The 17,535-nt window shown below is 43.1% G+C and overlaps 1 protein-coding gene across 1 annotated transcript in view; it reads right to left on the reverse strand.

Moving 5' to 3' along the window:
• The window catches only part of LOC110495955 (ATP-binding cassette sub-family B member 6), a 30,936-nt gene extending 14,388 nt beyond the window's left edge, over positions 1-16,548 (reverse strand). Inside the window, exons 1-9 of the mRNA XM_036952463.2 lie at positions 16,203-16,548; positions 14,450-14,977; positions 12,497-12,640; positions 10,087-10,276; positions 9,738-9,830; positions 6,499-6,691; positions 5,425-5,546; positions 753-862; positions 431-496 (exon numbers count right to left, since the gene is read on the reverse strand). Of these exons, the coding sequence (XP_036808358.1) occupies positions 431-496; positions 753-862; positions 5,425-5,546; positions 6,499-6,691; positions 9,738-9,830; positions 10,087-10,276; positions 12,497-12,640; positions 14,450-14,965 (1,434 nt within the window). The 5' untranslated portion in view covers positions 14,966-14,977; positions 16,203-16,548. The remainder of the gene's footprint in view (positions 1-430; positions 497-752; positions 863-5,424; positions 5,547-6,498; positions 6,692-9,737; positions 9,831-10,086; positions 10,277-12,496; positions 12,641-14,449; positions 14,978-16,202) is intronic.
• Between the last annotated feature and the right edge of the window lie 987 nt (positions 16,549-17,535).

A 17,535-nucleotide genomic window follows, 5' to 3' on the forward strand; every position in this document is an offset into this window, starting at 1 on the left:
CAACACAAGAATCGTTAGAAGATAAGGGGTTCTTCTACATAGAAGATCATAGGAAATCCCAGGACAAAGTGTCTGTAATTTAATACTGTAATACGCTTACATAATTGCTGTCAAACTCCAGTTGTCACTGTCTAGTTGGACATTCATTTCCCGATGAACAAACAACTTCTGTACTTACAGTAGTCATATAAATGTATGTTTATCAGATTTTTGCTTTGGCTGACCTAATGTTTATCATTGACATTTGTCAATACAACTCATGAATGCAACTGTTGGCTAAATATAAAAGACTGGACAGATAAATGAAAGTCATATATAAGAAAAGCTGATTTCTGCTGGGTTCTTGGGACTGTGCATGTGAAAAACCAAAGCAAGCACTCAGATCTATATTCTCAACTCATCAGAGTTTGACATCTATAGCCTGGATTACCTGATACTTCAGAATGGCGTCCTCAAAACGGTTCACCTCGTAATTCTCTGCGTTGTAGTACTTCACCTGTTGGAAAAACATTACAAATCGCAGCCATGAAGCAACTCTCATATTGCAGAAATGCAATATGTTTGCGGGCATCTTCATGTGCCACCATGGCAGGTAGGGATTCTGGGTCATGTTCATTAAGCATCAAACAGACAAACTGGGAGGGACTACCTGGAATGTTTACGTTGAATAATGTTTTTAAAAATGTTCTGTTGTGTGCCCTAAAGAACACAATCCAAGTAGAGGTTAAAGGTCAATGGGACCATCTCGTTACCGTCTCAAAGTTGAGCAGGGAGTCCACAGCCTTGGACTTTGTGTTGTTGTCCTGGGTGTTCATGTCTCGCCTGTACTTGGTCCTCCATTCCGTGATGATGATGGTAAGGGCTGAAGAGATGTATCGATGGACCATTATGAAATATTACATCGGTATTACTGGATCTCGGTCGAACGCATATGTAAAATACTTTCAAATAGGTGTGATTGATTTAGCTTGGAGTTGATTAAAAATGGCGCCGGAGAAGAAGGCAGACGTTTAACGTGTCCCCAACCGATTGTGTTTTTTGTTTGTTTATTTGCGTTGTTTGTAACTTATTTTTTAACTAATTTTGTACATAATGTTGCCGCTACCGTCTCTTATGACCGAAAATAACTTCTGGACATCAGGATTGCGTTTACTCCCCACGGGCTGGTAGAATCCTTTTTTTCTTTTAACGAGTCTGATGAGCCCAACGCAAACTATATACAGCTTTCTCGGGAACATGCCCAGATCCCCGTGATATGTGTGAAGAGGAGGTGGAGAAAAAGGTGCCAAAGGGCGGGCTGCCTTTTGAGAATTCGCAGGCGATCAAATAACCCCCACTTCCTTCCATTCTGCTGGCAAACATGCAATCTTTGGATATAATAACAGTTGATGCACAATATCTAAGGAAGTCTCGAGCTATTGCTCGCCTGAGATAGAGTATCTCATGATAAGCTGTAGACCACACTATCTACTTAGAGAGTTTTCATCTGTATTTTTCGTAGCTGTTTAGATACCACCACAGTCAGAGGCTAGCACTAAGACAGCATTGAATGAGCTGTATTCTGACATAAGCAAACAAGAAAACACTCACCCAGAGGCAGTGCTCCTAGTTGCAGGGAACTTTAATGCAGAGAAACTTAGCAAATTTCTATCAGCATGTTAAATGTGCAACCAGAGGGAAAAAAAACTCTAGACCACCGTTACTCCACACACAAAGACACATACAAAGCTCTCCCTCGCCCTCCACATGGTAAATCTGACCACAATTCTATCCTCCTGATTCCTGTTTTCAAGCAAAAATTAACACAGGAAGTGACTAGATCAATAAAAAAGTGGTCAGATGAAGCAGATGCTAAGCTACAGGACTGTTTTGCTAGCACAGACTGGAATATGTTCCAGGATTCTTCCGGTGGCATTGAGGAGTACACCACATCAGTCACTGGCTTCATCAATAAGTGCATCAATGACGTCGTCCCCACAGTGTCCGTACGTACATACCCCAACCAGAAGCCATGGATTACAGGAAACATCCGCACTGAGCTAAAGGCTAGAGCTGCCACTCAAGGAGCGGGACTCTAACCCGGAAGCTTATAAGAAATCCCACTATGCCTTCCAACGAACCACCAAACAGGCAAAGTGTCAATTCAGGACTAAGATTGAATCGTACTACACCGGCTCTGATGCTCGTTGGATGTGGCAGGGCTTGCAAACCATTACAGACTACAAAGGGAAGCACAGCCGAGAGCTGCCCAGTGACACGAGCCTACCAAATGAGCTAAACTACTTCTATGCTCACTTCGAGGCAAATGGCACTGAAACAAGCATGAGAACACCAGCTGTTCCGGAAGACTATGATCACGCTCTCTGTGGCCGATGTGAGTAAGACCTTTAACTTCTTGAATCTACTTGAGACGCACATGTCCCAAGTAGGCACCTGGAAATGCAAATGCGCTACGCTAAATGCTAAATGTACTCGTTAAAACTCAAACCTTGATCAAAATTCACAAGCAGGGTATTAAATTAAAGCTACACTCGTTGTGAACCTAGCCAGCAAGTCAGATTTTTAAAATGCTTTTCGGCGAAAGCATCAGAAGCTATTATCTGATAGCATGCACCCCCCAAAATGCCAGCTCGACACGTAAACAACAGATTTTGCGATAGACGGCGCTACCCAAAACGCAGAAATAAAATATAAAACATTCATTACCTTAGACGAGCTTCTTTCTTGGCACTCCTATATGCCCCATAAACATCACTATTGGGTCTTTTTTTCGTTTAAATCGGTCCATATATACCCAAAATAGCTTTGTATTGAAGTAGTGTCATTCAGAAAAATTCATCGTTTTTAAACGCTGCGTAATTTTTTAAAATTAAAAAAGTCGACGATAAACTTTCACAAAACACTTCGAAATCCTTTTGTAATCCAACTTTAGGTATTAGTAAACGTTTATAATCTATCAAAACGATTACAGGGCGATGTCTCTTCAATAGGTCCTCACTTCAAAAACAATGCAATCTGATCTCTCCTTGAACTGCATCCGGGTGAAGACTGGAAAACTTGGGGTCAGACAGATGGATTTTCCAACAATTAATTCGATTGAAAATTAGTACAATGGCGCCATCGTGCGGAATTTGTATGAAGTGCAGGCAAATTTCCATTAAATTCTGTTCTCCTTTAACAACTGGTGGAAGTGACTTATGGAAATTATTTTTTGCTTTCAGAGAGCAGTTTTTCTTGCGTTTTTCAATGAAACACACGCTCTGTTATAGTCACAGCCGTGATTTAACCAGTTTTATAAACTTCAGAGTGTTTTCTATCCACACATACTAATCATATGCATATACTATATTCCTGGCATGAGTAGCAGGACGCTGAAAAGTTGCGCGATTTTTAACAGAATTTTCAAAAAAGGTGGGGGTAGATTTAACAGGTTAAGGCTGCAGGGCCAGACAGATTACCAGGACGTGTACTGCGAGCATGCGATGACCAACTGGCAAGTGTCTTCACTGACATTTTCAAACTCTCCTTGTCTGAGTCTATAATACCAACATGTTTTAAGCAGACCACCATAGTGCCTGCGCCCAAGAATACTAAAGCAACCTGCCTAAATGACTACCGACCTGTAGCACTCACATCTGTAGCCATGTAGCTTTGAAAGGCTGGTCATGGCTCACATCAACATCATTGTCCCAGAAACCATAGACCCACTCCAATTTACACACTGCCCCAACAGATAATGCAATCTCTATTGCACTCCACACGGCCCTTTCCCATCTGGACAAAAGGAAAACCTATGTGAGAATGCTATTCAATGACTACAGCTCTGCATTCAACACCATAGTGCCCTCAAAGCTCATCAATAAGCTAAGGAACCTGGGATTGAACACCTCCCACTGCAGCTGGATCCTGTACTTCCCGATGGGCCACCCTAGGTGGTAAGGTTAGGTAACAACACATCCGCCACGCTGATCCTCAACACAGGGGCCCCTCAGGGGTGTATGCTCAGTCCCCTCCTGCACTCCCTGTTCACTCATGACTGCACAGCCAGGCATGACTCCGACACCATCATTAAGTTTGCAGATGACACAACAGTGGTAGGCCTGATCACTGACAACAACGAGACAGCCTATAGGGAGGTCAGATACCTGGCAGTGTGGTGCCAGGACAACAAATTCTCCCTCAACGTGGTCAAGACAAAGGAGATGATTGTGGACTAGAGGAAAAGGAGGACCGCGCACGCCCCCATTCTCATCGACGGGGCTGCAGTGGAGCAGGTTGAGAGCTTCAAGTTCCTTGGTGTCCACATCACCAACAAACTAACATGGTCCAAGCACACCAAGACAGCTGTGAAGAGGGCACGACAAAACCTATTCCTTCTCAGGAGACTGAAAAGATTTGGTATGGGTTCTCAGATCCTCAAAAGGTTCTACAGCTGCACCATCGAGAACAACCTGACTGGTTGCATCACTACCTGGTATGGCAACTGCACAGCCTCCGACCGCAAGGCACTACAGAGGGTAGTGTAAAAGGCACAGTACATCACTGGGGTCAAGCTTCCTGCTATCCAGGACCTCTATACCAGGCGGTGTCAGAGGAAGGTCCTAAAAATTGTCAAAGACTCCAGCCACCCAAGTCATAGACTGTTCTCTTTGCTACCGCACGGCAAGCGGTACAGGAGCGCCAAGTCTAGGTCCAAAAGGCTTCTAAACAGCTTCTACCCCCAAGCCATAAGACCCAGACTATTTGCATTGTCCCCCCCCCCCCCCCCCCTCTTTTACACCGCTGCCACTCTCTGTTGTTACCATCTATGCATAGTCACTTTAATAACTCTACCCATGTACATAATACCTCAACTAACCGGTTCCCCCACACATTGACTATGTACCGGACCCCCTCTGTACATAGTCTCGCTATTGTGGGCGGCAGGGTAGCCTAGTGGTTAGAGCGTTGGACTAGTAACCGGACGGTTGCAAGTTCAAACCCCCGAGCTGACAAGGTACAAATCTGTCGTTCTGCCCCTGAACAGGCAGTTAACCCACTGTTCCTAGGGCGTCATTGAAAATAAGAATTTGTTCTTACCTGACTTGCCCAGTTAAATAAAGGTAAAATAAAAAATAAATAAATAAATTGTTATTTAACTGCTACTCTTTAATTACTTGTTACTTTTATTTCTTATCTGTATTTTACATTTTTTAATGCATTGTTGGTTAGGGGCTCGTAATTAAGCATTTCACTGTAAGGTGAATACCTGTTGTATTCGGCGCATGTGACCAATACATTTTGATTAGATTTAATTTACACTTTTGGGACTATTCCATTGGTGCAGGTCAAGTCATTTGAAAGTATTTCACACATTTGACTCTCTTATTTGACTCTCTTAGAAATATAACTGAATTGGTTCTGGAAAGGAGGCCTTGTACTCACTGAGGTAGAGGAACATGCAGATGAATATGATGAGTCCGAACCAGGCGTTGAAGTAGGTGATGAAGTAGATGATGGAGATGACGATATCTGCGATGGTGGGGAAGATGCTGAATACAATGTAGCTGTGGAGAGAAAGAGAGGGAGGCCAGGTTTAACTCGGAATGAACACACAGACTGTCCACAGGTTAGGATGATACTAAGAAACTAAGACATACTACAGGGGGATCATAGTTGGGTCACATCACACTGGTTGGTAGTGATGGAAGAAATTGAATGTAGACTCAATTTTAAGGTGGAAAGGAGAACAGTTTAATCTCTCTTTTTGACAATTGAGTAAACCCCTGAGGAAGCAGTCTCTAAACTTTGAGGATAAGGTAAATCACACCAAGATCAAACACGTATGTTCAGCATTTCCCCTATATTCATTTAGCAGCGGTGAGCTGCCGCTGATGGCTAACCTATCACAGCCATTACAGCCAACTCCTATCACAGCCTATAACAGCCAACTCTGTAACTGTTTTAAAGTCACCATAGGCTTCATGGTGAAATCCCTGAGCGGTTTCCTTACTCTCCGGCAACTGAGTTAGGAAGGATGCCTGTATCTTTGTAGTGACTTGGAGTATTGATACAACATCCAAAGTATAATTACTAACTTCACCATGCTCAAAGGGATATTCCATGTATGCTTTTTAAATGTTATTGTTAAGTAAATTTTTACTCCTGAACTTATTTAAGTTTTACATAACAAAGTGGCTGAATACTTATTGACTCAAGACATTTCAGTTTTTCATTTTTAAATCATTTGTTGTTTTGTTTAAGGTCAAGGGTTGTGATTATTTTCTGAAGGCTCTGTACAGTATATACACTGAACAAAAATATAAAACGCAACATGCAACAACTTAAAATATTTTACTGAGTTACAGTTCATAAGGAAAATCAGTGACTTGAAATGAATTCATTAGGCCCTAAACTATGTGTTTCTCAAGACTGGGAATACAGATATGCATACCTTTAAAAAAAGGTAGGGGCGTGGCTCAGAAAACCACGGACACAATTTATTATTTGGAGGCTCACCTGAGCAGGCTGTTGATGGAGGAGGTGCCGCGGTCGATGCTACGCAGGACGTCTCCGGTGCGTCGGCCCAGGTGCCAGCGCAGTGACAGTGAGTGTAAATGGCCGAACAGACGCACCTGCACCACCCGGTTGGTGTACTGCTGCACGCGGATCCACAGGAAGGAGCGCAGGTTACTGATGAAGCCAGACGCACCTAGGGAGAGAGTGAGGTTCAGGAAAGAGAAGAAGAGGGAAAGGGCAGGGGGGAATGGTAAGAGTGGGGTTGAGGAGAGGAGATATATAGAGCGAGAGAGACATTTAAAATAACAGTACTCAAGGAGACCAAGGAATGGGTGTAGCAGAGAAAGACAATATGGAAGGTGAAATTCCCCTCACCTAGGGCTCTAAATGTTTTTTCTAAATGTATTGGTATCACTGGTGTTCCCAATTTTAAAAAGTTAGGGGCACCACATCAAATTTAGGAGCACCAGAATATATATATATATATATATACAGTGGGGCAAAAAAGTATTTAGTCAGCCACCAATTGTGCAAGTTCTCCCACTTAAAAAGAATGAGAGAGGCCTGTAATTTTCATCATAGGTACACTTCAACTATGACAGACAAAATGAGGGGAAAAAAATCCAGAAAATCACATTGTAGGATTTTTAATGAATTTATTTGCAAATTATGGTGGAAAATAAGTATTTGGTCAATAACAAAAGTATTATCTCAATACTTTTTTATATACCCTTTGTTGGCAATGACAGAGGTCAAAAGTTTTCTGTAAGTCTTCACAAGGTTTTCACACACTGTTGCTGGTATTTTGGCCCATTCCTCCATGCTCCTCTAGAGCAGTGATGTTTTGAGGCTGTTGCTGGGCAACAGGGACTTTCAACTCCCTCCAAAGATTTTCTATGGGGATGAGATCTGGAGACTGGTTAGGCCACTCCAGGATCTTGAAATGCTTCTATGAAGCCACTCCTTCGTTGCCCGGGCGGTGTGTTTGGGATCATTGTCATGCTGAAAGACCCAGCCACGTTTCATCTTCAATGCCCTTGCTGATGGAAGGAGGTTTTCACACAAAATCTCACGATACATGGCCCCATTCATTCTTTCCTTTACACGGATCAGTCGTCCTGGTCCCTTTGCAGAAAAACAGCCCCAAAGCATGATGTTTCCACCCCCATGCTTCACAGTAGGTATGGTGTTCTTTGGATGCAACTCAGCATTCTTTGTCCTCCAAACACAACGAGTTGAGTTTTTACCAAAAAAGTTATATTTTGGTTTCATCTGACCATATGACATTCTCCCAATCTTCTTCTGGATCATCCAAATGCTCTCTAGCAAACTTCAGACGGGCCTGGACATGTACTGGTTAAGCAGGGGGACACGTCTGGCACTGCAGGATTTGAGTCCCTGGCGGCGTAGTGTGTTACTAATGGTAGGCTTTGTTACTTTGGTCCCAGCTTTCTGCAGGTCATTCACTAGGTCCCCCCGTGTGGTTCTGGAATTTTTCCTCACCGTTCTTGTGATCATTTTGACCCCACGGGGTGAGATCTTGCGTGGAGCCCCAGATCGAGGGAGATTATCAGTGGTCTTGTATGTCTTCTATTTCCTAATAATTGCTCCCACAGTTGATTTCTTCAAATCAAGCTGCTTACCTATTGCAGATTCAGTCTTCCCAGCCTGGTGCAGGTCTACAATTTTGTTTCTGGTCTTGGCCATAGTGGAGTTTGGAGGTTGTGGACAGGTGTCTTTTATACTGATAACAAGTTCAAACAGGTGCCATTAATACAGGTATCGAGTGGAGGACAGAGGAGCCTCTTAAAGAAGAAGTTACAGGTCTGTGAGAGCCAGAAATCTTGCTTGTATGTAGGTGACCAAATACTTATTTTCCACCATAATTTGCAAATAAATTCATTAAAAATCTTACAATGTGATTTTCTGGAATTTCTTTTCTTTCTCATTTTGTCACTCATAGTTGAAGTGTACCTATGATGAAAATTACAGGCCTCTCTCATCTTTATAAGTGGGATAACTTGCACAATTGGTGGCTGACTAAATACTTTTTGCACCACTGTATTGTTACATTGATTGATTTATAGCTTATATTTGGCTTTGATGAATTATAGCTGCTTTTGAAGCACATGTTGTGCCCTGGAAACTAATATGTAACACTGTAAATACATGAGGTTATTATAAAAGCTAAAACGTTGATACAAATACTGCTAATTGAAATTACAATGTAATTTGTAGAATATTAAAAGCACTATTTTCCTATTGAGAGAGAGATGGGTGTAATTGCAGACAGCAATTATGGGCGTTTTTTAAAATTTTTTATATAGGGGTTTCTTGACCCATCAAATTACACCCATTGATGCTCGCCATTGGTCCTTGGCCGTTTCTTTCACGTTGGGGACAACAGTTGTTGACAAGTGTAGCATTGTAGCTAAACCCAACCCTTTTCCTAACTTTAGTCTTCTCCCAACCTGCCACGTTAATTATCCTAAACTGCCACGTTAATTATCCTAACCTGCCATGTAAACAAATCATGTGTCGAGAAACCATCCGTTGCATAACACCAGAATTGACCAATGGCAGGCACCAATGGACGTTTCCTGATATCAAGGAATGACCACATCAGAAAATTGCGGTCGGCAAATACACCATATTGTTTGAGATTAGATAAAACATTTTACACATTTTACTCTCTAAAAACTCAGGTTTGTGATGATGACATGCAATATATCCCTCATTCATTCATTGCTATATTCATTGATCTCCTGAAGAAGCTATCCCTTTTCCTTTCTTTCTGTGCCCCCAAATGTCTGGATAGACTGGTCAAGTCACCAGGTTGTTAGCTAGCTAGCCAATGACAGAACAAAGTGTCAACAAATGGTTCGCGAGTAGTTTTAGAATGGCCCACAACATGGTTTATGAATGTAAAATGTGGTCCCAGCTATCCGCTATAGGAAGATAAAAATGTTGCGGCGCTAATACGGGTCAGATCTTTTGACCTGGTTGGGCTAGAAACAAGCCGCTTTCGCTGTAGTAATGGTGCAACAAGGACACTAACGAATCTGCACTCGCTTATTTCTCTAGGGAACTCAGAGACAACGGTACGGCTAAGTCTTATCATTACAACAATTATCTGGGAGATTTTTTTCATACTTGCACAGTGCTCCCGAAATAAAAAAGTAGTCGCAGGGCAAAATATTATTTACCAAATGAGTCGCACTTTAGAGCCTTGCACTCACCTGCCCCTCCACCTTGCAGGAACTTGAGCAAGACATAGACACACACAGTGGTGGCCAAGGTCTTCCAGCTGCTTCCATCAGTCAGCTCATTCACTATAAGAGTGAGAGAGAGAGGTTTTGAAAAGGGTCGACAGTCCCAGGTCATCTTTTCTGCAGTTTTGCTGGGCAGATTATCATAGCCACAATGATATCACACAATACTTCTGAGAATATGCAGCGCAGCACCAATAAAGACAACCTGCAACACAACCAATAAGGCTGTGACAGCAAACACGTAGGAATTTAAAAAGGAATCCAGATAAAAGCTGGATCTAGGGCAGATGTTGCGAAAGGAGGGATGCTCTCTCACCAATGTTCTTGTAGTAGATGGGCACGAAGACATTGATGACCCTCTCCAGACCCAGCAGGCACAGACAGAGCACCACCAGGCCCTGTAACAGCATGCTGCCTTTGGGCCACATGTAGGGCACCAGCAGACGCACCTTCTGCCCAAAGTCCTGCCAGGTAGACTGAGATTCCTCTGCCCCATCCAACAGGGGCTGGCATACAGATAGAGATATTAGGGGTTATTGTGTAATAAATACAGACAGAGACAATAAACAACAACAAAAAAGGTTGTGGCCGGGGACTTTAATGCAGGCAAACTTAAATCGGGTTGACCTCATTTCTACCAACATGTCACCTGTGCAACCAGAAAAAGAAAAAAAACTTTGATCATCCTGATTCCTGCGTACAAGCAAAAACTAAAGCAGGTTGTACCAGTGACTCGCTCAATACTGAAGTGGTCAGATGAAGCGGATGCTAAGCTACAGGACTGTTTTTCTAGCACAGACTGGAATAAATTCTGGGATTCATCCAATGGCATTGAGGAATATACCACCTCAGTCGTCGGCTTCATCCATAAATACATTGATGATATCGTCCCCACAGTGACCGTACGTACATGTCCCAAACAGAAGCCATGGAGCTGCCGTTTTCAAGGAGCGGGACACTAATCCATACGCTTATAAGAATTCCTGATATGCCCTCAAACGAACCATCAAACAGGCAAAGTATCAATACAGGATTAAGATAGAATCCTTCTACACCGGCTCTGACGCTCATCGGATATGGTAGGGCTTGCAAACTATTACGGACCACAAAGGGAAACCCAGCCGCCAGCTGCCCAATGACGCAAGCCTACCAGACAGGCTAAATGCCTTTTATGCTCACTTCGAGGCAAGCAACACTGAAGCATGCATATGAGAGCACCAGCTGTTCCGTAGCCAATGTGAGCAAGACCTTTAAACAGGTCAACATTCACAAGGCCATGGCGCCAGACAGATTATCAGGAAGTGTACTCAGAGGATGTGTGAACTAACTGTCAAGTGCCTTCACTGACATTTTCAACCTCTCCCTGACCGAGTCTGTAATACCTACATGTTTCAAACAGACCACCACAGTGCCTGTGCCCAGGAATGCCAAGGTAACCTGCCTAAATGACTACCACCCAGTAGCACTCAAGTTGGTAGCCATGAAGTGTTTTGAAAGGCTGGTCATGGCTCACATCAACACCATCATCCTGGAAACCCTAGATCCATTCCAATTTGCATACAGCCCAAACAGATCCACAGATGATGCAATCTCAATTGCACTCCACACTGCCCTTTCACACCTGGACAAAAGGAACACCTGTTCATTGAATGCTGAGCTGTAGTCAACACCATAGTGCCCACAAAGCTCATCACTAAGCTAAGGACACTGGAACTAAACACTTCCCTCTGCAACTGGATCCTGATGGGCCGCCCCCCCAGGTGGTAAGGGTAGGCAACAACACATCTGCCACGCTGATCCTCAACATGAGGGCCCCTCAGGGGTGCGTACTTAGTCCCTTCCTGTACTCCTTGTTCACCCATGACTGCCTGGCCAAGCATGACTCCAACACCATCATTAAGTTTGATGACGAAACAACAGTGGAAGGCCTGATCAATGACGAGACAGCATTTTGGAAGGAGGTCAGGCCAGGACAACAACCTCCCTCAACGTGAGCAAGACAAAGGAGCTGATCATGGACTACATGAAATGGAAGGCCGAACACACCTCCATTCACATCGACGGGGCTGTGGCGGAGTGGGTCGAGTGCTTCAAGTTCCTTGGTGTCCACATCACCAAGAAACTGTCATGGTCCAAACACACCAAGACAGTCGCAAAGAATGCACAACAATGCCTATTCCTCCTCAGGAGGCTGATAAGATTGGTGGGTTCCCAGATCCTCAAAAAGTTCTACAGCTACAACATTGAGAGCATCCTGAACGGTTGCATCGAGGCCTGGTATGGCAACTGCTCAGCATCCGTCCGTAAGGCGCTACAGAGGGTAGTGCATACGGCCCAGTACATCACTGGGGCCAAGCGTCCTGCCATCCAGGACCCCTATACCTTTTTTTACACTGTGGCTACTCACTATTTATTATCTATGCAGTCACTTTACCCTTAACTCCCTGTACATATTACCTCAATTACCTTGACTAACCTCTACCCCCGCACATTGACTCGGTGCTGGTACCCCCTGTAAAATGCCTCGTTATTGTTATTTTAATGTGATATTTTAAAAAATGATTTTTTTTTTACTTTTAGTTAATTTAGTAAATATTTTCTTAACTCTATTTTCTTAAAACTGCATTGTTGGTTAAGGGCTTGTAAGTAAGCATTTCACGGTAAAGTCTACACCTGTTGTATTCGGCGCATGTGAGAAATAACATTTGATTCCATTACTAGGTTACCTGGCCAGTGCCGCCCTCCACGTCACGTTCGTCCTCGTTGATCAGGAGCATGTACGGTCTCCGTGGTAATCCCGGAGCCTTCAGGCCCAGGAAGAAGAGTGTTCCTGTGCCGATGTAGCGCATCAACCACAGAGAAAATTCCACCTGAGGTAATGAATGAAAAACGCTAAGTCATGACTGAACCTTTAAAGGGGCAAACTGCAGTTTTGGTAAAAAGCTGAGGGAATGGCTTGGAGAAATAGAACCACTCAAATACATAGACAGAGCTATGGATGCAAGGACTGACCATCCATGGTATAAACATTATAGTTTTAACCATCTTTAGAGGTTATACACTGTTTGTTTACATTTACAATGTTATAAACATTAAAGTAAAACAAGCTCATATGGGGTATGACAGTTGAACTAAGCTCATGAGGCATTCAAAAGTTATAATCTTCAAGAATCAATGGGTGTAGATCATTAGTTCAAAAATGGATGTAGCAATTACACATGGACTATTTAAAATAATCTTGCACTCATATACTATATTTTTGTATGTTGTCCACTGATAATTCAATCCCAATGGGACTGTTAATACAATCCCATCAATCGCAAATGGTGCACATCAGGAGTAAAAAAAATAATAATTAAAAAGTGAGTTTTGTATTCCTTTAAATAAGTGCTGACTGACAAGCATAGCTGCATAAAACACAGAAAAAACTATTTCAATACTCCATTCAACACATACAATTTACATTTAAGTCATTTAGCAGACTCTCTTATCCAGAACGATTTACAGGAGCAATTATGGTTAAGTGCATTGCTCAAGGGCACATCAGCAGATTCGTCATCAAGTCTGCTCTGTGAGGCAGAGGTGCCTGCCTCACCTCTCAATTCAAAGGTGAGAGGTGAGTCAGTGGTTACAGTCAGACTGACTGTACAAAGTAAAATACTGTACATATTATGACACAAAGTAAACAGTGGACCGTGTCATATACTTTGTGGTATAACAACCCATTGGAAGAACGAAGATGGTGAAAGCTTGGTAAAAAGCTAATGAAGATGCATTCAGAATGCATCAGTTGAACACACCAGGGAGACATATTAAACAGCCATACTTCCAGACATGACTTGTACAACCTAAAGTCATGCTGAGTAGGACGACCAATGACAGCCACAGGGTGGGACTAAGAAAAGGCATGTTCTGATTGGTTACAACATTTATATTTGGGGGCGTGGCCAGAGGGAGAGGGATGTAGAATGACAAGATGGGGCAATGACTCTGCACTTCTAGAGTTACTCAAAGCTGACTAATGATAATGGTTCCGCCCCCTTTCACTGCTGTGTCATGGTTGGAATGCCAGTTTCTATATTAGCAGTCTTCTTGCGAGAAACTGCTTTGTAATATTTTTTTTACAATCACAACAGTCATTACGAAATGGGATTTAAGAAACATAAAACCTAGCCTATGTGTCCCATTTATGCAGATACAGTATCACACCCTATGAGTAGACTAACTGACTTTTGAGGAGGCCAATTACTAGACTTGTGTGATGGAATGTAAAAACTCAATGTTAAGTTTAATACTAATAGCCAGTAACAATATATGTCAACATTTTAACAACCTCAAAGAAACTAGGGAGTGGGATCACAGTTCATCCTCACTGTGGGGTTCATTCAAAGAGATGAAACGTTTCAAACGATGCAGACAGAAATGCAAGGAACAGATCTAACACCATTTCCAACATAACCTGACAGTTAATCATGTTTATTCTACACAAATACATTTCTATCTGAAGGTCCTCTAACGCTACACCCTCCTGAAAAGACCCCAGTGCCACGTTCAGTAGGCAAGGTTGTGAAACATTCAGATATAAATACATTATGTAGAACAGACGTGTCTCTTTGAGTGATATATTGGGGACATTCTATAATGTTAAACCCTCAACAATACCATTGGTCCTCTCTCACCTGCTGCTGTGTGTTCTCCAGGCCCCACCACCAGTAGGGGCTGGCCCAGGAGACGAAGGCCAGGTTCTCCGCTGAAAATGCCACAGCCCAGAAGAGCAGCAGCACCGTGCTGTGGCCCCGCGTCCGGTCCCTCACCAGCACCCTCCTCCTCTCCAGCCTTAGCAGGGACACTGCCCAGACCCAGCCCAGCATGGACAGGCAGCCGTACAGCACCACATAGCCGGGGAGCTCCCCTCCTCCGGCTGCCCTCCACACCAGCCCCCCTAGGAACTGCAGCAGGAGGAGCAGGGAGACTGCCAGTTGGAGGCCATAGAGGCGCGAGCGCGGCACGAACTTGGGCTCCATCTCGGTGCCGTAGCGGCGGTAGCAGACGCAGTGGAAGGCGCCGAAGAAGAAAGAGAGGGTAAGCAGGACGGTGGGCACCAGGGTGAAGTAGAAGCAGGGCGAGATGCCGCCCTCCAGCCAGGCTTCGGAGATGGAAGCGCTGGCCTCACAGTAGCTTTGCACTACCACCATGGTGGCTGGGAGCTGGGGAGACAGGGAGGGGAAAGAGAGTATTCACTATAACAGACATATTACTACCACATTAAGCCTACACATAGGGCTCAAGATCAGAAACATGTATGTTAAGAGATTCTAAAAAGGCAGGACAGGCAAAGGAAATCATACAGTAGACTGCATGAAATTAGTTTTCAAAAATACATTCTCTGCAGTATTTGCACAGGACCGTATTTGTATCCTATTCTAAACTGCGATTCATGATGACATTCAACTAGTCTAACTTCTTCCATTCATAACCACCCCAGCAGCAATGCATTATTTTGCAGGACAATCATGCTATACCCTACTTAATGTATCAGGGTCAAGAGCAGATTGAATTTCCTTGAGGTGTGTGTGTTGTACTATGAAGCAAAACACAGCAAGCATCTTTTCCTAGTCTATAATAATTTAACAGACCTAATAGGCCTAAGAGATCCAGGCCAACCCTGCTATATCGGGCTGTGAACTTTAAGATATGGTTAGTGCTTTTGTCATGGCTCCTAAAAGCACCCTAGCCTGTCATCTGGGGTAGGCAGTGGACCAATTCTGATTCAGTCAAGGCACTTAAGACACCTGAAACACATCACATTTCATCAACTGTTATTCATTCAAAATATCATACTAGAATTAGGTTACAGTGGTGTGCTGACACACGGCTAATGTACCATGGAGTAGCTTGGTATGTAGGAACGAAGCCCTCACAAGCTCCAGTTCAGAGAGGTCATGGTGCACATAGTAATTCCAACTAATAAAATTATTCATTTGGATGTACATAAATGTTCAGAACAACTGTACCTTACTTTCATAACCCCCCCCCCCAAAAAAAACTCCAATGTTTATGTTTTTGTCGTCATATGAAATGGAACTTTCTAAACAAATGCTTCAGATGTTGTTGCTCTCATGGAATAATTTATTGAGCACTACAGATATTATCATGGTAATCATGATGCATTTGTCCCAGTGGCATTGTTAGCCTGTTTTTCTTGGTGGCCCGCTCTTTGACAGAGGGCATATTTAAACAATGTGACAACAACGACAGAGCTTCAGAATAACCTTAGCAGTAGAGTTTTTCTCTAGCTATCATTTGTGAGACTTACCTAGTTAAATAAAAAATTTATAAAATACATTTGTGGCGTTATCTGTCTGACCTATCAAGATAGCTAGCTAGCTAAATTAGCTAGCTTAGATCTGTTGCTGTTATTACAACACTCACCTTCTCAAGAAAAGCTGGTGCTGGAAAGCGATTTAGTGAATTGAAGCTCCAAACAAATAACCCGTTTTACGCGAAGAGATATTAAAAGTCAAAAACAACAATAATGGTAATCTTGTTGTATCCACTTGTAAATTGTCCTTATTCTTCTTGTGGCATGCATGGAGTAAAGTATTCCATCACTCGACAATCGACACTTTCTTACAAAACACTACTGCCTGAACCGGGTCCTAGAGCACCCTGGATAACAAGTATGTTCAAATATAATGTTACGCAATCTCATATATGGCCAGTAGATGACCGTACATACAAAGACATCATACCTCACATCAAAATGCCATCTGAACGCTGGGTCTCATCATAGCTTACAGAGAAGAATAGGCTAACAGTATACAGTCAGTCAGTATACCAATATCTTAGCTACAGATGATTAAAATGGATAAGAAAATACATTTGATCGTTCCTATCAAAATGGAGTAGCAATTTCAATGCATTACAAATCAAATCAAATTGTATTTGTCATATGCTTTGTAAACAACAGGTGCAGACAAACAGTGAAACGTTTCATTACGGCCCCTCCCAACAATTAATTGAGAAAGAAATAGAGAAATAGAAAAGTAATAACACGTATTAACACAAGTAATAATAAATAGACAATGAGTAGTGATAACTTGGCTATATACACAGGGTACTAGTACCGAGTTGATGTGCAGGGGTACGAGTTATTTGAGATAGATATACACATACAACTAGAAATAAAGTGATTATTTGACCATTTGGATAACTATTTAACTAACTCTTTAGCAGTCTTATGGCTTGGGGGTAGAAGCTGTTCAGGGTCTTGTTGGTTCTAGACTTGGCGTCACTTGAGTGGGTTGAGTCACTGATGTGATCTTCCTGTCTGGGTTGGCGCACCCGCTTGGGTTGTGCCGTGGTGGAGATCTTTGTGGGCTATACTCGGCCTTGTCTCAGGATGGTAAGTTGGTGGTTGAAAATATACCTCTAGTGGTGTGGGGGCTATGCTTTGGCAAAGTGGGTGGGGTTATATCCTTCCTGTTTGGCCCTGTCCGGGGGTATCATCGGATGGGGCCACAGTGTCTCCTGCCCCTCCTGTCTCAGCCTCCAGTATTTGTGCTGCAGTAGTTTATGTGTCAGGGGGCTAGGGTCAGTTTGTTATATCTGGAGAACTTCTCCTGTCTTATCCGGTGTCCTGTGTGAATTTAAGTATGCTCTCTCTAATTCTCTCTTTCTCTCTTTCTTTCTCTCTCTCGGAGGACCTGAGCCCTAGGACCATGCTTCAGGACTACCTGGCATGATGACTCCTTGCTGTCCCCAG

The sequence above is a fragment of the Oncorhynchus mykiss genome, chromosome 18 (genome assembly GCF_057628025.1).
Source record: "Oncorhynchus mykiss isolate SJ-2025 chromosome 18, ASM5762802v1, whole genome shotgun sequence".
Taxonomy (NCBI): domain Eukaryota; kingdom Metazoa; phylum Chordata; class Actinopteri; order Salmoniformes; family Salmonidae; genus Oncorhynchus; species Oncorhynchus mykiss.